This window comes from Cebus imitator, unplaced genomic scaffold (genome assembly GCF_001604975.1).
Source record: "Cebus imitator isolate Cc_AM_T3 unplaced genomic scaffold, Cebus_imitator-1.0 Scaffold33, whole genome shotgun sequence".
Lineage (NCBI taxonomy): Eukaryota > Metazoa > Chordata > Mammalia > Primates > Cebidae > Cebus > Cebus imitator.
Window position 1 is genome coordinate 1,161,232 of NW_016107348.1, and position 20,802 is coordinate 1,182,033.

General features: G+C 48.6%; 1 protein-coding gene and 1 long non-coding RNA gene across 3 annotated transcripts in view; one reads left to right on the forward strand and one right to left on the reverse strand.

Annotated features, from left to right (window-relative positions):
- Positions 1 to 2,243: 2,243 nt before the first annotated feature.
- LOC119470525 lies at positions 2,244 to 6,788 on the reverse strand. The gene is made up of 3 exons (XR_005199431.1): positions 5,892 to 6,788; positions 5,615 to 5,776; positions 2,244 to 4,687 (listed from the first exon to the last, which is right to left on the reverse strand). It is a non-coding gene; the product is annotated as an uncharacterized LOC119470525 (long non-coding RNA).
- QSOX1 (quiescin sulfhydryl oxidase 1) overlaps positions 5,052 to 20,802 on the forward strand; it is a 43,755-nt gene continuing 28,004 nt past the window's right edge. For both annotated transcript variants that reach the window (XM_017524444.2, XM_017524445.2), the window contains exons 1-2: positions 5,052 to 5,412; positions 17,123 to 17,223. In XM_017524444.2, coding sequence (XP_017379933.1) covers positions 5,148 to 5,412; positions 17,123 to 17,223 — 366 coding nt within the window. In that variant the 5' untranslated portion in view covers positions 5,052 to 5,147. The remainder of the gene's footprint in view (positions 5,413 to 17,122; positions 17,224 to 20,802) is intronic.

The following is a 20,802-nucleotide window of genomic DNA, read 5'->3' on the forward strand; positions in this document are numbered from 1 at the left end:
CAGAGATTCCACTCCTAGGTATGTTTGCAAAAGAAATAAAAACAAAGGTACATACCAAAAGACTTGTACAAGAATATTCACAACTGCTTTACTTACAATAGCCCCAAACTGGAAACAACCCAGGTGTCCATTAACAGGAGAACAGACAAACTGGCATATTTATGGGATGGAACACTATCTCATAAAAAAGAATTACTGGAAAATTACTGTATCCATTTCTGGAAAAGTTAAACCCAGAGTTACCATTTAATTCAGCAATTCCTTGCCTAGGAATATGCCCAAGAGAACTGGAACACGCATGCAGAAAACCTTGTACATGAATGTTCATAGCAGCATTATTCATAAGAGCCCAAAAGTGGAGACAAGCCAAATGCCCAGCAGCTGATGAATGAATAAACTCCATGTTTAACTTTTCAAGGAACTCCAACAAAAAGAATTACTCTCAGCCAGGAGCAGTGGCTCACACCTGCAATCCCAGCACCTTGGGAGGCTGAGGTGGACGGATCACTTAAGCACAGGAGTTCAAGACCAGCCTGGGCGACATGGTAAGACCTCGTCTCTACAAAAAAAATACAAAAATAGCCAGGCATGGTGGTGCACACCTGCAGTCCCAGCTACTCAGGAGGCTGAGGCAGGAAGAGCACTTGAGCCCAGGAAACGGAGGCTACAGGGAGCTGAAATCATGCCACTGCACTCCAGCCTGGACAACAGGGCAAAACCCTGTATTAAAAAAAAAAAAAAATGCTGGACAGAAACAGCTAGATGCAAAAATGTAATGAAGATCTGTGTTTGCCTGGGGCGGGTTGCAGGGTGGGTAGTGGCAATGAACTTCAAAATGCACAAGGGAACTATATGGGATACAGAAATGTTCTACATATATATATACATATATATTTTATTTTATTTTGAGACAGAGTTTTGCTCTTGTTGCCCAGGCTGGAGTGCAAGGGCACGATCTCAGCTCACCACAACCTCTGCCTCCTGGGTTCAAGTGATTCTCCTGCCTCAGCCTCCTGAGTAGCTGGGACTACAGGCATGCACTACCATGCCTGGTTAATTTTGTACTTTAAGATAGGGTTTCTCCATGTTGGTCAGGCTGGTCTTGAAATCCCAACCTCAGGTGATCCACCTGCCTCAGCCTCCCAAGTGCTGGGATTACAGGTATGAGCCACTGTGCCCGGCCCTTCCATTCTTATTTCTAAGGCCTTGAAGGGCCAAAATTTGGGGACCCTGTGCTAGGTACATTATTCTCCATTCTCCGCCCTCCTCTGTCCTGCCTTTTGTCTTGGAAGCCAATTTCTATGGACTATATTATTGGGGCATGTTCACCCTCTGGCTTTGATTGGGTTTGGCCAATGGGAGGCAATGGTAAGAAACTGGAGGACAGAGGGAGAAACAAGTGGAAGTCACACTCTCCCTGTGCCTTCCTGTGTGTCCAGCAGTGCTGGGATCACGTGTCGCGACAATGGTTGGACAGCCCCCTCCCTCCCTTCCTGCTGTCACTGGTTTTCATCATAAAGCTCTCTCCCTTTCTCTGCATTGGTGCAGTTGTGCTAAAAAGGTTTTTTGCTGTTGCCAATCCCTAGATTAGTTCCCTTTGCCCTGCACATACCCCTGTGAATAGTCCTTCCAGTAAACCATTTTAAGTAGATCCTTGAAATGTACCTTCTGTTTCCTGCCATACCTGATACAGACTGTTTCTCTTCCAACTTTCAGAATTAGGGTTCTAATTGTTCCCAGCTATGGAAAAGTTCATCTGGAAGACCTAGAATTTTGAAGGGACAAAGCAAGGGTCTCTTTTCTGTTGCTGGGCACCTGCCTCCAGCTGCATACACCTTCTGTGATCCCTGGTATGAATGAGTGAGGGGAAAGTCATCAAACACTCTTCTGCTGCTCCCTATAATTATGTGTATTTGTGTATAAACTGCATTCCTCTCACAATCTCTTTCATTTTTGGGTGGCAGACTTCCAAATTCCCTTTTTTTTTTTTCATGCATAACACATGAATGATTCACAAGTGGGAAAGTCAACAGAACCCCTTCCACTTCAGTCCCATCTATAAAAATGGTTTATCAACCTCATATTGAGGTTGAGAGTTGCTATAATATCAACCTCATATTGAGGGTCGGTGTGGGGACTAAATGAGTACAGTCTGCAAATGTTTAGAGCAGCAGGTGCAAAGTGCTAGCTCCTACTACGGTTATTTGCTCATCTGATTTGTCTCAGCCCCTTTCCTACAACTTATATGTGGAAAGGGGGAACAGGGAACTTGGGTAGGAATTTCTAAGTGCCCCCTCCAGCCTCCAGGGCTTTCCTCAGCACCCCTCCTCTCTGTACACCCATTCCTGAGTAAATTTCCTTTTCTGTAACCTTTTCATCCCCGAAGTTCCAGGAAGGGCAAGTTGTGATTTCTGTTCTTGATTCTAAACCAGTGATTGTCAAATAGAGGCCTAGGGTCCCCATTGACCACAGAAAGTGAGTTTTACTCTAGGTTATAATTTTGTTCTTGCTCTTATCTGTTTAAGTTTCCTTTCAAGGTTCTGTTTAAACAAAGGCTTCCAAGACTTTAAAGTTGAAAATTCCTCTTCAGATGAGATACAGAAACACCAGACTTTAAAACTCAGTCCTAAACCTTTTTGGCCCCACTGGCAAGAAACTTGTCCCTACTCCATTCAAATAGTTTGTATTCTTTTCCATTTCTGATGCTCTGAAACAGATATGCAAACAAGCAAATCTTTGTGTATTTATCTGGGGTGACTTTCTCATTCAGTATGTTCAGTAGACATTGTCTCCTTAATTTCTAGGCCCACGGGGATGAGAACTACAACACTGTTTAACAACAGAGACATTTGAAGGTACCTAATTTTATTGGAACCTGAGCTAGCCGCTGGAGTACTTCCAACCCATGGAAGCCAAGGTTGCTAGAGGACCATCCATTCTGGTCCCAGAAGCTGTTAGTAGTGAGAAGCGTTGGAGAGCAGAAGCTGTACAGGGAGTGAGTCCCCGGGGTGTACCCAGCAACTGGAATTGGCTGTGTCGTGGGGGAGGAGAGTTAGCAAGGTACTGACACCCCAGTTGGTTAACACATAATTTCTTTATGCAGTTTAAGACATGGGGCAGAGAGATTATGAACACACGAAGGGAGTAAAAGCTCCAACCTCTGGACCTCTTCCTGGAATGCTCCTAACCCAGATTGCTACAAGCCTTCCTCCCATACTTCATTTAGGTCTTTGGCTCAAAGTTACCTCTTTAAAACTGCCTTAAGACAGCCGCAAGAGGTGACCCAATCTAGGGTTCTGAGCACCTGATCCTCTTCCATCAATGTTCTTTTCCACAGAGCAAGAAGCCCAGTGGGATGTACCCAAAGCTCTTGCCCCTCTCCCCTTTTTAGAGCACACTGTGAGTACCTGGGACCCTAAAACCTACTGCTCCAATAGCAACAGGTTACCAGCTGCAGCCTGCATCAGCCCTTTCCCAAGGTCTGTCCTCCTGAGGAGCGAGTGGTGGTCAAGGAGAGGCTATTTGTAGGAGGTGTGGACAAAACTCTGATGTGCAGACAGAGTTGTTATAGGTGTGGGCACAAGGCCATTTGAAGTATGGGACAGAGCTAAGGTGCCAAGAGAAGGCAGGCTGAGGGCCAAGGACCAGTTCCCCCTCCAAAGCACTGCATTCAAGGGCATATCTCAGAAGGGTCCAAGAATCCTAAATGTAAATGTGGCCTTCCAGATTATGATGAAGGTATAGATGTCAAGATAAAAGGACAGGAATTTTCTATCATGGTTTATTTGGTTTGTAGTTTTAAAATATGGAGACAGCATATGTGGGCCTCCATTTGTACTGACTCAGTTCTTGCAAATATTAAGGGTAGACCTGTCCCTGACCATCATGTATAAGGCAGCACCTCCTCCGCCGCTCTATTCTTACCCTAGTCTACATTTCTTGTAACATCGGTCTCCATCTCATCTACATTTACTCATGTATCATCTCTTTATCCCCACTGGAATGTTAAGTTCCACATCCCTAGAGTCTATATTGTGTTTCCTGCCTTATCTTTAGTATCTAAAGAAGTGCCTGGCATGACACCACTCAGTAAACTTGAACAAATGAATGACAAATCTAGGCTCCAAGCTCTTACAGGTGAAGGGGGCTAACCTGGCAGACACAAAGGAAAAATATCACTTGTGACAACCCTCTGGGGAGCACCTTCTGCCCTTAAAATAACCCACTCAAAACAGTGGAGCTGCAAAGGTGACCAGGGAAAATCCATTAACATCTTAGTGCCCGTGAACACCAGGTCAGCGGATCGGGCTACTTGCAAGAGGGACATGTGAACGGGCATGGAGAGCTCCCAGTGGGCTCAAGAGTTGTATGTGGGGCATCTGGGCTGTTGGGAACCGCGAATGTTGGAATCACCCTATCTTATGAGAGTGGCCCGATGTGGGTGCTGAGGAAACCCTGATTCCACGGCAATGCCCCGCCAACCCAGCACAGCCCACAGTGGAGAGAGGGCTTCTCATCCATGAGTAGGGCCTCTCAAATGACGTTCCCTTTAGATGGTCACGGGCCTCAGCAGGGGTGGGTGCATCTGATCCCGTGGCGTCTTGGTTGCAGACCACGCGTCCCTCTTCTCTCCCACCTACTTCGAATTCACAACGTCTCATCGCTTTACGGGAACCCAGGAACTTCCCTGGAACAGCAGAAATCCAGGTCGCCTATTCCAACGGACTCCTCTTCCGTTGGATACGGGGACCGCGAGGGGCCAAACAACCTCCGCGAGGCCCCCGCAGCGACTGCTCAGCGAGCGCCCCACTCTTTTTCCTGGAGATGGAGCTCCAGGGACCAGACTGTACTCTTCGCCTCCTTGGGCCTAGGGCGGAAACCCGGATGGCGCAGCTCTGAGGCCGCGGCGCACAGCGAAAGGACGGCTCACCAGCCTGGGCCAGCCCCAGCGACGAGCTCAGCCCCGCCCGCTCCCGGGCCCAGGCGCCGCCGGCGGGGCGGGGCGGGGCCGGCGGGGGCCTGCCTCGGGGGCGGGGCCTCAGGGCGGGGCCACGTGGCTCCTCCTCGCGGCCGGAGGCGGGCGGTGCCGCGGCGCCAGGACCCTACTCATCCGACTCTTGCGTGAGGTGGTGAGCGCAGCGCTGAGGATGGAGAGGTGCGGCCGCGACTCCAGGCCGCCGCCGACGCTGCTGCTGCTGCTGCTGCTGCCGCTCGCGGTGCCAGGCGCTGTCGCGGCTCCGCGCTCGGCGCTGTACTCGCCCTCCGACCCGCTGACGCTGCTGCAGGCGGACACGGTGCGCGGCGCGGTGCTGGGCTCCCGCAGCGCCTGGGCCGTGGAGTTCTTCGCCTCCTGGTGCGGCCACTGCATCGCCTTCGCCCCGACGTGGAAGGCGCTGGCCGAAGACGTCAAAGGTGAGAAGCGGGGTCGGCCGGCTCCCCCGTGCCCCGCCTCCCCGACCCCTCCACCTGCGGGCGCACAGCCCCTCCTCCGCCCATCCCACGACCTCCACCTTCACACTTCTCAGCTCCATTTTGGGCTCCCGCTCCCTTGGCCTCTTCCTCTTGGCCCGCCTCCCGCGCTTCTCTCCCCTCTCCGCGGCCCGGGCCCCCAGACCTGCCCTGCTCGCCGCGTTCGTCCTCCGCCAGGTGACTGTCTCCCCCGCCGCGAGGGGTCTCCTTTGTTCCATCCTCCGCAGGCTCCGCTGACACCTTACAGCTTCCTAGTCCAGCCTGGTGCCAGTCCGCTTCCTCTCGCCCAGGGACCCGTGTCGCCTTCCTGGCAGGCTCCCTAGCTGCTGTGGGGCAGTGCTGGGGAGAGAAGGGAACGGACTTTGTTTTTTGGCTCCCCGCCACCTTTCTCCACTCCCTCGACTGGTTGATCCAGGTGGTACCTAGACTGCCTTTCTCATTTTTGTCTTTGATGTGGGTATGGTCACCTGACATTTTCCTGTCTCGGTTCTGGCCCTCTCCTGACCTGCCGCCTCTGCCACATCCTTCTCTCTCTTCCACCGCCCGAACCCTTATGTTTTAACCCCATGCACCCAGAGGCCTTTGGTGCGTATTTGGCTCTTGCTTCATGTTCCCACTGACTGGTTGGGGCACCAAAACTGTATTTCCTGGATTCCAAGACAGCATCAACTATGAGACTCACTGTTCGTTTTATGAAAGCCCAAGGGGCAGAAGGATAGGAAAAACCAGTACATGTATAGAGATTTTAAGGTGAACTCCGTTACAGAAATGCTAAAATTTTGAAACACTTAAGGCTTAGAGTCGAGGAAATATGGTAATAATAGTAATTAATATTTACAGAGCACTTGTCATTTCAGACACCTTACTTATTTCAGTACTGGGCATACATTGTCTCATAGTTTCCTTTCCACAATTTAAAGATTCCTGGGGAGTCACACACTCACCTAACTCAGGTAGTGGGTATTCCGTGCGCAGGAGTAGAGTAGTGATAAGTGATTTGCTCCTGACTTGCTGCCTCTGAATGGAGCTGCTTCCTGATTCTGGTACTAGGGCGCGGGCACAGGCTCCTGCCCTGAAATGGTCATTGAATGCAGACTGTGGGCATCTTTGAAAAGAGGACTCCTTCTAGAGAAGGGGGAACTGAAACCATGGTTCCCCTTCTCTGCTGTTGGTATTTGTTCGTAAACTCAATTTTGTGGTCGAATGGTGCCTTTGTAGATGTCACTTCTCAGACTCACCCTCCCCCTTTTCCTGAGCAGTGTCCAGATTGGGTTCTGAGGTGGCTAGATGGAAGTGTGTGTACATCTTTTAGCCATATGGTCCTGGAAAGTTAATTTTTTTTTTTTTTGAGACGGAGTTTCGCTCTTGTTACCCAGGCTGGAGTGCAATGGCGCGATCTCGGCTCACCGCAACCTCTGCCTCCTGGGTTCAGGCAATTCTCCTGCCTTAGCCTCCTTAGTAGCTGAAATTACAGGCACGCGCCACCATGCCCAGCTAATTTTTTGTATTTTTAGTAGAGACGGGGTTTCACCATGTTGACCAGGATGGTCTCGATCTGTTGACCTCGTGATCCACCCGCCTTGGCCTCCCAAAGTGCTGGGATTACAGGCTTGAGCCACCGCGCCCGGCCCTGGAAAGTTAATTTTAAAGGAAACTTAGAAGCTGTTTTGACCTCTAGTTTATGCTTGCCCACATGCCTCACTGGTCCCAATACCTGAATATGCCTTACTGAACGTGCTTCCCACCATTTCAACACATTTGGTCGGGGAGGAGTGGTGTCAGCACATCTGCTCAGGGGAGGAGAGAGGGAGAACATAGATTATGGAATTGAACACCTAAGAGAAGGTAATCTCAGGGGACACTGTGGGCTGAACATCATCAAAATTCCCCCATCTCTTTCCACTTTGAGGCTATAAGAGGTGTTCGTTGGTCGCAGATGGATTTATTTTAGAATTTCTTCCTTCTTGAGAGTGCTAGAAGCAAAGATTAGCTTTCAGCTAACTCACATGTTTGGCCTCTTGCAATGCGGAGTGTTAGTTTTCCTATGAGTTACATATCTAGGTACTGACCCAGTCTGCTCCTGGGTGAGGGTTACCACTTCTGAAAGGGATTCCCCAGTGCATGGAGCCTTTCCCTAAAACAAGAAAGTGAAATCAGAATTTAACCTCTGAAAAAGGAAATGGAAGCATCACGGTCTGTGGGGATGAGCCAGGGTAAATGGGAGGTGCAGGCTTTTGGTGGAAACCAGAGGTCTGCTGTGAGCCATTGGTGTGAGTTAGCCCCTGAGCCAGATCGTGTAGGAGGAGGGCACTGGCAGAATCTGCTGTCAACCTGCAAGGAAGAACGTCCTTCACTCCAACTCAAAGGGGTGTTCCTTGGTGAAGCTCTGCTGAGAAGCTGGGGTTGGTCAGGCGTCATCTCTGTGTCCTGAGGTTTCTTTAGAGAGTTTGGTTGTGGGCTTTCACGAGGCTGCTGTCATCCCACCCCGGGCCATGTGAGTATGGCACATGCTGTCTGCTCAGGATACCTATATCTTAGGGCAGGAACAGAGACAGTGGAGGTCACAGGGAGAGAGAGGAATTTTGCAGCCATGCTTAGCTGGCTTCAGGCATTTAATCTGACTGAAGAGGGTTCATTTCTTCAATGTCTAGGGCAGTAGGTTCTCTAGGGCAGCTGCTGCCCGGGGGCAGAGCATGTGTTTCTGAGAATCTGGTTCACCCCTTTCTATTCCAGAGCAGCTCCTGTTGTCTCACCATATGTTTGGGAAATTGATTGTATTCATTTTAGACCTTCATTGCTATTCACTGACTAATCAATTCACAAATATTTGCTGAGTGATAAAGCACTGTTTGTATTGCAGTTGGGAAATGAGCTACTCACAGAAAGAAAATTGGCAACTGTTAAGAAGCTGTGTTTGAAAAAGGCCAAACGTGTGTTTCAACCATTTCTTGTAGGAATCCAGGGTAAGGGAAAGTCACAGAGGGCTACTCTGATCACCAGAGGCCTTTATGCCAGTAGTTATTTATTACACACTTGCCTTATGCCAGCACTTTGCTAAGGGCCTTCACAGGCCATTAGTATGTACAGTCCTTACCTGGGAAAATATCTGATCTATGGGTATTGTCTTCCTCTTTTTTCTTAAACATGTAAGTAACTTAAGTAACTTGCCAGGTTTACACAGATGCTGGAGGAGGTCATCGACCCCAGATCTTTTTGACTCTCTGGAGCCTGGGCAGGTAAAGTGGGTGGAGGAGGAAGGATACTACAGGTGGGAAAACAGCATGTGCTGAGCCATGGAGGTGAGGTTCATAAGGCGTGTGTTTGAGTGACAGTAAGCAGTGTTGGTTTTGCCCCCTTCTCTGCCCGGGCACAGGCCATATCTGCTCCTTGCACCTGTGATTCCTGGCACAGAGCCGGGTACAGAGTAGGAGGAGCCCACCGCACACTCATGGTGGCCAGTGGCCTGAGCCTCACAGGATTCCAAATGACAGTGTGAGTTGTAGAACCTTCTGCTGGTGTCGTGGTTCCCCTTGACTCAGACTAGGGGTGTCAGCCAGGTGTGAGGGGTAGGGAAGGCATTTTGTCCATCCCATGACATCACTGCCCAGAAGCTGTCAGCAACAAGGAAGGCGTGAGGTGGTGTCTGCATAGCGCTGACTAGCTGGACATGGCATAAACTCACTCTGTGTCAGGAGAACTCTGAAGACTTCGGTGTAGCGTCCATAGCTGAGGGTAGGTAGGTTCTAGTCACTAGACCCCCAGGTCTGACTTGCTCTTGATGGTTTGGGTAAATCTGTGCCTCTGCCTTAATGGAAGCCCAGAATCGCTTAACACTCGGAGGCTGTATGTTTCTTGGTAAGAGTTGTTTGCTAGCTGGGCGCGGTGGCTCAAGCCTGTAATCCCAGCACTGTGGGAGGCCGAGGCGGGTGGATCACGAGGTCAAGAGATCGAGACCATCCTGGTCAACATGGTGAAACCCCGTCTCCACTAAAAATACAGAAAATTAGCTGGGCATGGTGGCGCGTGCCTGTAATCCCAGCTACTCAGGAGGCTGAGGCAGGAGAATTGCCTGAACCCAGGAGGCGGAGGTTGCGGTGAGCCGAGATCGCGCCATTGCACTCCAGTGTGGGTAACGAGCGAAACTCCATCTCAAAAAAAAAAAAAAAAAAAAAGTTGTTTGCTGTCTGGTACCTGAACGGTTGTCAGAGCTGGAAGGGGTGTTAGAAATCATTCATCCTGGCCCTCGCGGATCCACTAGGAAGCAGAGATCCAGAGGAGACATGTGGCGCTCACAGTGCAAACCGGTGAAACTCCAAGCAAGGCTTCCCTGTACTTGTGCGTGGGGGAGGGGACGCTGCCCTTGACTCCAGACAGAGCCCCCAGTGGGGACTCAGCAGAATCCCCACAACACCGTCACCACAGGGCATCCCCTCACCCATCACTCCAGAATTTACAACTGCCAGCTTCTCTTGCCTCCCCACCCTTCCCCTCTCCATTAGTCCATTCATTCTGTTGGTAGAAAAACCACTCTGTTCAGAGCAATAATTGCACCAGGAAAATGTTTTCTCCCCAGCAGTAGAGCTAGACTGATGCTACTGAATCATTTGGGTGTTAGGCATTTAAGTCATCTGCCGCTTCAAAAAGCCTCTGTCACCCAACTCTGCATTACTTTGACGGTAAAGCTTAAATGCAGCTTTGCTTTAACAATGGAATTCAGATAAGGACCTTTCCTATTCCATCTCCTGTTACTTGTCAAAAGACAAAATTATAACACATTCAGAAATCTTAACTGGCTTTTATTTGTGATTCTAGAATTGGGCGACACCACATTCTGCCTTACAGAATGAGTATTCTGATGAGCTGAGCAGAGGAGTTTGGCTTTTTAGACAGAAAAAGGCTAAAGAAAGCAGAAACAGATCAAAAACCAGATTGGTTATTTCAGTCCCTTTTAAAGGTCAAAGCAGAGGAGACTTCCTTCTGTTGGCTCAAACTGGTTTGTTGAGATTTGACTGTTCTCTCTCCTGATTTCCTGGAAGGTCAGATCGGCAGCTTAGATTTGGCTTAGTGGCGTGGAACTTCAGCCTGAGGGACTCCATCTTGGTTTGGTCTCTTCGGCCTTGTGCAGAAGCTCAGTCCCAACCAATGGCCTACTATAAATATTATTTAACAATCCTCCCCTTCTGGTCAGGCTCTCACCTGGGTGCGAATGTTACCAAAACAGGGTATCAGCACCATGCTCAGTCATCATGGTTTTGGCCTTAACACATCATTTATAGGTTAAGGGGTCCTCGTTATCATGCATTTCTTGGAGTTTTGATCATTCCAGCTGGAGAGGGGCCATTTAGCATTCAGCAGATGGCCGCGTATGGACATTTAAGACTTTTTAAGAGGGTCCAGTGTAACAGGGAGACTATCATGACTCTCCCAAGGATGATACTGAGTTTAGAATATGCCCCTTAGCCAGGGACCCGTGAACCAAACCAACTGAAATTGAAGAGATCAAAGAATGAGCCAGATGGGGAATTTACCCTTTTTAACCAGGTACGGTTTGTTCGTTTTTTGCAACTGAGTCTCAATACCTTATGTATCTATCTATGTGCAGCAAAAAGTGTCAGCAATTGCACAGATTCCCTGTTCCGCTAGTAGGTAGCAGTTCTATATCTAGTATCCCATGACTGGGTTAAATTAAAGCAGGGAGTGAGAACACATGGGTCTAAAAGTCTGACTCTATAAAAGGGACCACTAGTACAGTTTGAACAACAGTTGTGTCGGGGATGTTGCTGAAGTTACCCACTGAGTAGACTAAAGGATCCCTTTGGTCACGTAAAGACCTGGGTTTAGCACGACAAACCCAACATTTCGTAAAGTAATCCACAGAAGCCACTGATTATAGAATTCTAACTACAGCATTATCCTGCCAGACAAAAAAGGTAGACATAATCAAACTATAAACCAGGATAAATTCCAAGGATACATTCCAAGAGACTTCCTGTTCCAAATTGGAAGTCTCATTCCAATGAGACTCTTGTTCAGATGTTTTGGGAAAGCATGAAGCCATCAGCCGCTCGTCCTGGGTTATAGTGTGATTGTCTCTGGTTATGGCATTGGGTGTTTTGGTGAGCTCTGTGTGGTGATTGACCACGTGGGTTCTTGTTAAGTTTGCTCCGCTGGAACTTACCAATAAGGAATCTCAGTGTGGTGGCATATACATCCGACGTGAGACTTATTCCTTGAAATGTACATTGAGTTGTTCAGCTTCTGCTTCTAGGGCTTTAGGCACTGAACAATTCTTGTTTTTAGTTGGAGAATGGTAGCTAGTTATTGGAAGAAACTGGAAGAATTCAGGATCCAGTCCAGCTTATAGGTAGATGATTAAAAACTTGAAAAGGATCAACAAGGCTGCAGTCTAATAAGAGGTATACTGTAGTTTTTCTTTAGAAACTTAATTTTTCTGTCTATAGTCAACCCCTATTTCTACCAAAGATAATCAGGGTAAGCGGGAGATGGAGGTCGCAGTGAGCCGAGATTGCGCCACTGTGCTCCAGCCCGGATGACAGAGCAAGACTCCATCTCACATAAAATGAAGTAAAATAAAATAAAGATAACCAGGGTAAGACTAATTTGCTTTCATAATATGGTTCGTCTCATCAAACTTGGCCTGATTATTTACATCAGTGTGGCAAGAATAGTGATTGACCCCGTAGGCTCTTTTTAAGTTTGCTTTGCGGAACTTATCGATAAGGAATCTCAGCTTGGACTTTGAACAACCTCTCAAGGCTAGGAAGCCAAACCAAGCCCAACTTCACCTTTCCCCTGCAGCACCTATAGATTCATTGTACTACATTCTCAAGCATGGCATCGCACTCAAAAGCTTGGTAGTATGACCAGTGTTTCCAAGTGTATCCTGTTATAAAGAGAGAAGATGCTTACTGAACTTATGCAGATAACAGTATTGCCGTAAAAATAAGAATATTCACAAATAGTTTCTGAATTCCGGAGAGGTCATATAGGGAGAAAATGTCTCCATTTTTGTTTACAAGAGTGTACTTTACCAAATTGCTGTGAACTATAGATAGCTTAAAACAAAAAAAGTGTTCTTAAATCTGGACAACAAAACATTAAGAAGTACCAGCAATGTTTCAAATTTAAAAACTATAGAAACCCATAATTCTTCATTAGTTCATTTAGTTTCATGTAGTTATTGTTCTGCTCGATCTCGATTATCAGTTTTGCAGACCCATCAGTTTTTACATTAGAGTTCTGGAAATTCTTTCCCAGTCCAATTATATTATCTCGAAGTTATTAGAAATAGTACTTATCAGAGACTTTTCCATGGATCTCATTGAAGGTGAAGCACTTTAGGATTATAGTTGCTTAGACAAAAGCTTTTAGAAAAGCCTCAGAATAAAGCAATTAACTATGGACTATAAGACAAAATGGTCGTGGTTAAAGGTCTGATGAAAGTTCATAACAATGACACAGTTGACAAGGAAATTTGGTTATTGCTGAGGGATACAACATTTTAACCTAATAACCAAAATTATGGCCGATAATACATCATATTTCTAAGAATATCATATAATTTTGGGGATACACATTAATAACAAGTATAAATTTCCATTAATAAATATGTCAAAGTTAAACATCGTTTCTTATTTGACAATGCTTCCTGTGTAATTAATATAGCAAATGAGCATAACTAGTTTAATATCTCTCCTTTGCAGAGCCTTTGAGATGTTCCAGGAGCCCCTGCAATGTTCCGAAACTAGTTCAAGTTCAAAAAGACTTAATTTAGAATTCGATTTTGGGAAGTTTGTAAACAAAATATCAAAGTTTTAAAATTAAAACATGTAATCAGGCTGGGCGTGGGGACTCATGCCAATAATCCCAACACTTTTGGAGGCCAAGGCAGGAGAATACCTTGAGCCCTGGGGTTCAAGACCAGTCTGGGCAACATAGGGAGACCCCGTTTCTATAGAAAAATTTTAAAAAATTAGCCAGGTGTGGTGGTGTGCACCTGTGGTCCCAGCTACTTAAGCAGCTGAGGTGGGAGAATTACTTGAGCCCAGGAGGTCAAGGACAAGTGAGCCACAATTGCACCACTGCACTCCAGCCTGGGTGACATAGTGGGACCTTATCTCAAAACAAAAAAAAAAAAAAGCAAAACAAAAGTATCACTTGATCAAAATTGGATCACAGATCACTGTTAATTCACAGTCATTCATCTAACCAGAATGATAATTAAAAGACTTCAAAAGGAAAATATAGAATGTTACATCGTTGCAGGAAAAAACCTTAGCTCTTTTATAGGGAGGAACCCATTAAGTAATCAAAGACCTAATAAAGACAACATGAAACACAGGGAATCATCTTGATAAAACAAAGGTCTTGCTTTCTTAGGATAATTACCTACAGAAATACCTTTCACTGTTTCTTTTTAAGAACAGATAAGTACTTCAGGAAAACCTTATTTTATCAGAGAGGACTAAATTCTGGTTTTACATCAGTGCACTTTTGATATTAAGGCTAATGTTTAAAAAACACAAAAACAATACCCATTTGACCACACTTGAAGTTCTTTTCTCTTCACAACTTCCTTGTATGCATTAGTTTGTCCTGTCCTCTTCCTCTTTCTCATTGTGAAATAATCAGTCACTGTACTTTAGAACAAAGTGACTCTCTTTTTCCCTTACCCAAAATACATGCTCGTATTTTATGACTTCCTTTATAAACCCTGCCATACTTCCCTTGCATACAGAGCTGCGTCCCTTATTATTTCTAGTTTTAGTTGCCTTGTATTAATTAGTTTTTACTCCTTAGTAATCTTAATTTCTAGTGAAAACTAGCAAGCGTTGTGAACTGTCTTCCATCAACACTCACCATTTCATAATTTCTAGAAACATGTTTCCTCAATTTATTTTTTCAGAATTGGTTTTTTTTTAGAACTGAGCTTCCTCAATTTTTCATGCTTATTACGGACCCAAATATGTTTGTATTTTCTATGGCACACAAAAGCAAGATGCCAAAGCATATATACTTTAAAAGCAATTAATGTTTCAGTATTTTAATTGACTTAGAAATGATATTTTATGAATATAGATTACTTAATTTAACATAAAATAACTGTAAGAGGAGGCTGGATGTGTGGACAGGGGCCAAATGGAGAACTGCCTTCTGGTTGTAGGTTTTCTTCGAAAGTCAGTGAGAGCCCTCAAAGAATGCTGAATAGAGAATGACATTGTTAGATCCACAGAATGAGAACATCATTTGGTGGCTAGAGAGGCCAGTGAGGGGTAGAGCATTTCAGAACCTCACCAGGAGAGAAATGAGATGTTGCTGTTTCTTTAGAGGACCTGCCATGAGAACCCGTACTAGTTCATGGGACACGGAGGGTTGGTTGGAGGTGAGGTCAGTAAAAAGCCAGATCACGGGTTCACACCTGCCTAGGACAGGCATGAGGAGATGGAGGTTTGGGTGGGGAAAGAGACTTCGGAAGGAGAGTGGACAGGATGTGGAGGCAGGTTGGGACCAGCAATCCCGTGGTAGGGGCGGAAGGTTTGCATCCTGGGCCTGGAATGCAACAGGCCCTGACCATACCTGCATTTGTGCTGGCTGCCCTGCAGGTGAGATTTAAAGTCAAAGGATGCACCCCAGCTTGCAGATACTTGAGAAGCTCAAGCTGCTATTCTTGTGTGCTAAGGGAGTCGGGAAAGCTCCCCAAAAAGTGTCTGATGAGGGGGTATTGAGGAGACTGGGGAAATGGCATCATAAGATGTGGCTCTGACTCTACTACTTTTGAAGTCTGTCTCTGGTAAATACCTCCATCTCCTTCCTCTCCCCAACCCCCCACCCACTCCCTCCTGCGAGGAGTCCAGAAGCTACAATGCCAAGAGCAGACTACGGAAAGGAGGGGGTGGTGTGGCCAGAGGCCTTCCTCCCAGCTCCCAGAGCCCCTCACTCGTATCAGACCCAGGAGGGTCAGCTTAGCCGCCTTCTTTCAAGGGATGCGTCAGGGTGTGCCAGGCTCTTCCTACGTCTGTCTCATGGAAGTGAGGGTAACGCCCCTTTCTCAGGCATAAAGTGTTCTTAGGAGCTCTGATATCTTCTGAAATTGTGTTCTTCTCAGACATCATAAGGAATAAGTCCTAGGGGAGAGTATTAGGCTATTTTTGCATTGCTAAAAAGAAATACCTGAGGCTGGGTAATTTGTAAAGAGAAGAGGTTTAATTGGCTCCTGGTTCTACAGGCTGTCCACAGCATCTGCTTAGTTCCTGGGGAGGTCTCAGAAAGCTTTTACTCATGGCAGAAGGCAAAGCAGGAGAGGAAGCAGGAGGGGGTGGGAAGTGCCACCCTATTTTAAACAATCAGATCTTAGGAGAACTCAGAGTGAGAACTCACTCATTACCAAGGGGTCAGTGCCCAGCTGTTCATGAGGGATCTGACCCTACGGTCTAATACCTTTCACTACACCCCACCTCGTCTAACACTGGAGATCACATTTCAACATCAGATTTGAAGGGGACACAGATCCAAAACGTTCCAGGTGGGGTCAGAGGTCCTGGTAGAACTGTGACCGTCAGGGATGTTATTCAGATATTAGTGTTCTGTGGTTAATGGGTGCTGGGTGGGCCGCCTGTGTAAACTCCCTGTCCCTGGGCATGAGCTTCAAATGGGAGTTGTGGGGGCCACCAGGCAGGCCTGGTCCTCCTCTCATGTGCCCCAGAGACGCATGTGGCTCCAGCTGCCGTGGAGGTCATCCCGAGCCCTTCAGGCAAACACTCCCAGTCTGGCTCCTTCTTGCTCCCTTCTATTCTAGCTCCCACACCTCCCAAAAATCCTCCTCTCCAGGCAGCCTGGTCTCTGCCAGTCCTCTCCTCCTCTCCTTGCTCAGGCAGCTCCTTGCCCACTGGACTGACTGGGAATCTGAGTTCAGGAGAGCTGCCTGTTAGATAAGTTTGTTTCTTCTTCCTGGATCCTGGACCATGGCCCAGATGGTGCCATTATTCTCTCTCCCCATGTTTCAGCTGCTGGAGGCCTTGTGGCCTGGGGTCTGATGAAGGGACTGGGTTAATCTGCCAGACTGTGGCCTCAAGACTTCTTTCCCTGCAGTTCCTGGATTCCAGATGCCCCTTTCCTGGCTGGGGACCAAGTTCCCAATACCCTGTGCCCCAACCAGTCAACTTCTGCTGACTACTAGTACCTCTGGCCCCAGGAACCTTCCCAAAGGGTCCCCTTGGGAATTCCAAATCCCCTAAGATGTGTTCTCCATCCTGGAACTGATGCCATTTGGGGCCCCAAGGACAGAGGCAATACCAGGGCTCTTCCCCAGGGGTGCGGAGGAGGGCAGACGCCTTCAACATCTCTCAGCCCCTATCCCTGGCCCCGCATAGCGATGGGGAAACACATACCATTATGAGGCAGTTACTTATGCTAATCATCCTAAGCACAGGTTCTGTTTTGTGAGGCGCTAGCTAAGTGCAGACCAAATGGAATATCTCAGGGTCCTTTTCGGAGGAAGGTGTGACCTTTGTCATAAGAGCTTTGGGATCAGGTGCTGAGGGGTTGTCGGGGCGGGACATTGCATGGAGGGAGATGAGCAGGCAGAGGGGGTGCTGGCCCCTCTTACTTACTGCTGGGTGTTTTGTCCTTTCAGCCTGGAGGCCGGCCCTGAATCTCGCTGCCCTGGACTGTGCGGAGGAGACCAATAGTGCAGTCTGCAGAGACTTCAACATCCCTGGCTTCCCAACTGTGAGGGTGCGTGACTGACAGGAGGGGAAGGCGGGCTGGGCCTGATTTGTTTCCCTTTATAAGGGAAAGGGGCCGCTGGGATGTGTTGGGATGGGCAGATTTCGGCTGCTCTGATTTGAGCTGGGAGGTAATCATCACTTGGGCTGGTGAGAGCTCCCAGCTCCCAAGGTCCTCTTCAATTGCTCTCCCTCCTGACCTTCCAGCCTTAGAGGTCTGATCTAACTCTACAAAACTAGGATTTAGGCTCTGACCCATCTGTGGGCAGGGTCAGACTCTAGGAGCCTAGTGTTCCCCCACAAAGGGACCCCAGACACGCTGGCAAGCCTCAGCCTCATCAGGCAAGTGCCTTCAACCACAAGTAACTAAGAAGGGACCTGTCAGGGTAGCCTCACCCCACTGTCAGAATGCCAGTGCCTCAGGCAGCAGGGATCCCTGGCATGGGAGTTATCACATCCAAGGCACGAGGGCTCCGTCACCTCAGCTCTGGCAGAAAGTGGCACGAGATCTCTGACGATGCCTTGCCTGCCAGCCTGCCCACCGCAGGGCATCAACAGCTTAATTAATGTCTGAACAGCCTCCAAGGCTTTCAAATAGGAGGCCCTGGATAGCCCAGGGCAGCAAGACTGCTGCAGTTATGGTGAGGGCCCTCTCCTGGGCTCAGGCCTGGCTCAAATCCAATTAGTTTTCTTCCAGATTAGAGAAGCCAAATTCAAGCCTCTGTCTCTGTAACTCCAGCTATAAATAATACACACCCTCCCACCAGAATGGCATCTGGAAAAGCAGTTTCCTCTGTAGCCATTAACAATAATTAGGGAGTGCCTTTGAAAGCTGAGATGCCAGGCATTGTCCCTGGAACAAGATACCTCTGAGCCAGGGCTGGGGGCAGTCAAGTTTCAAGCAGAACCCTGAGCCAGAACTCAGCCTAATTACCCCGGCAGCATCCGTCTGAGAAGTAAGGCTGCGGCTCCGCCAGGAACACCCAACTCTAACTCCGTTGACTGTTCTGTTCCTGGAGCCCAGTGAAAGAAGGCCTTTCCTAAACTGTGACCACATAGGCTCTGGGCCCAGGCCAGGTTTAGCTGAGGCCAGGTTGGTCTGGGGACAGTGTGGCAAACTAATAGCTACTGCTGTGTCATTGCAAAGTGGCAGCGGAGAGACTCTTGTCAATCATCCCTTTGAAATAAAAGGCCTTCCAGGCAGGGACACGGTGCTATCTTTGGCCCTAAAGTGTGTGATTGAAAATATTCAAACAGGGCACTCTGTTCCTTTGGCTGAACCAAGGTGAGTGGCCCTGAGTGGGAAGCTGTGGGAAAATTAGCATGGCAGCAGGAACCGTCATTCACAGGCTGACATTTTTCTCCCAGTGAGCACAGGGGTCCAGCCACTGCCCAGCCCCCAGGGAAGGGATTGAGCTGGGTCCGGCAGCCAGGGCAGGACGACCTGTTGGAGTTCTGTAGGGCCTGACACCTGGGCTTTCTGACTCTGCCTGGGAGAGGCTGGGCACAGCAGTGGGTGAAGGAGGCAGCCCAGGCCCAGGAGGTCAGAGGCTCCTCAGCGCCTCCCCTCGTCACGCAGTGCACGTAGCCTGGATGCCTCAGGTGAGTCACCTCTCCTGGACTGGCGGCTGGCTGTGGGAGGGGCTCTGGGAGGCTCTCGCTGGGCTTCTCGGCCCTCCCTTGCCTCCAGACAAGGTAGCACCTGGCAGGGCCAGTCTGGTAGTCATTTGTCCACAGACCAGCATGGTGGCCTCCCCTGGCAAAGCCTTTTCTGCCTCTCGAGAGGAACCTGCGACTCATCTTTGGCCAGGGGGAGGCACCCAGTGCCCTGTCCTTTGGACTCCAGTCCATAGGCCAAGTGGCTGCAGCTGTTGGCAGGTCTCTGCTCTGAGGTCGTATGCAGCGGCTCTCAGATACTTTTTTCCCGTGACCAACTGTAAGCAATACACATTTTGACATTGTGATCTCAAAGTCAGCATATATCTATTATCACTAAAACTAAAGTTTCATAAAACAAGATTGATTTTTACTAAGTACAGTTACACTGTGATATTTTCTGTTCTATTTATGTTTTAAAAATACTGGCTGTAGGCTGGGCGCAGTAGCTCATGCCTGTAATCCTAGCACTTTGGGAGGCTGAGGCGGGTGGATCACGAAGTCGGGAGTTCAAGACCAGCCTGACCAATATGGTGAAACCCCATCTCTACTGAAAATATGAAAATTAGCCTGGTGTGGTGGCACATGCCTATAGTCCCACCTACTTGGGAGGCTGAGGCAGGAGAATCACTTGAACCTGGGAGGTGGAGGCTGCAGTGAGCCGAGATCGCATCACTGCAATCCAGCCTGGCAACAGAGCAAGACTCCATCTCAAAAAAAAAAAAAAAGTATATGTATATATACTGGCTGTGTTTAAATACATTGATTTGACAGCTTATTACAACGTTGTTTCCAGTGTTTAAAAACACTACTCAAATAGAGTCCAATCTCCAGAGACTCTGGCCCATGAAGAGCCTGTGTGCTGTGGGCATTGTGGCCAGATCCCTAGCTGGCAGAGCCGACCTGGGGACTGCTGGCAGGCCAGAGACGTAGCTCTGTTGCTCTGCCTGCTGCTCCCTGGGACTGGAGCCCGACCTTACGCTCTGCCCATGAAGAGCTGCAAGGTGAGGACCCACGTGAAGCAGGGGGAGGAGAGTGTTTTTGATGTGATGGGGACAGGCCCACACACGAGTGTGGCCTCCCCTGGTGGCATGTGTCACTGTCCTTTCCCTCTGCCTCCAGTCCCTTGTCACCTTGAGCAAACAGTGAGCTTCTACCAGCCCAGCCTGTTTAGCAAACATCTGGGCCCTGAAGGGCAGGCGGGCTGTGGCAGGTCCCCATCAGGCTGGAGCCAGAGCCCAGCTGCAAGAAAACAGGCATGGGAGAGGGAGGGGCTGGTTGGCCACAGGTTCTGGCTGGAGCTTGGGGACCTAGAGGCTGGAACTTCTGGGTCAAGGGGCTTCTCCATGGGCCTCAGGAGCACCCTTCAATGGGAATGGAATGGGTACCCCGTTTATGGCCAAAGGCCTGCCTAGAACAAGGGGTACACAGCACAGCAGCATGGGGGTGGGAAAGGGTGAGGCTCCCCTTTTCAAGGCTCTGAGGAGATCAGTGATGTGGCTTCAAATCCTGCCTCACTGCTTACCGTGTGTGGCTTGGAAAGTCACTTAGCAGTGCCCCAGCCGTGGGCCCTGGTTTCCTTGTCTGTGAACATGGGATGATAACATCTGCCTATGAGGACTGTTGCCAAATGTGAAGTGAGGTCTGCCGTATGAAAGTGCCGCCATGCTGGTGTCATTTGGGCTTCAGTAAAAGTAGTTTGCTTCCTTTCCGTTGTCCCGTCTTCCTCATGGGCCACCCATAGGGCTACTGTTAGCTGCTGTGTGGCCACTGCGTTTTGGGCAGTCCATTTGTCTGTCAGCAGCCACTGCAGGCAGGCCTGCTGGGTGCCCAGCACTGTGCTCACCACCGCGGGCGAGGCCAGGAGCCTGAGATCCCCAGAGCGCCAGTGAGAGGTGACCAGCCACAGGCACCCAGCGAATGCCATGGGAGT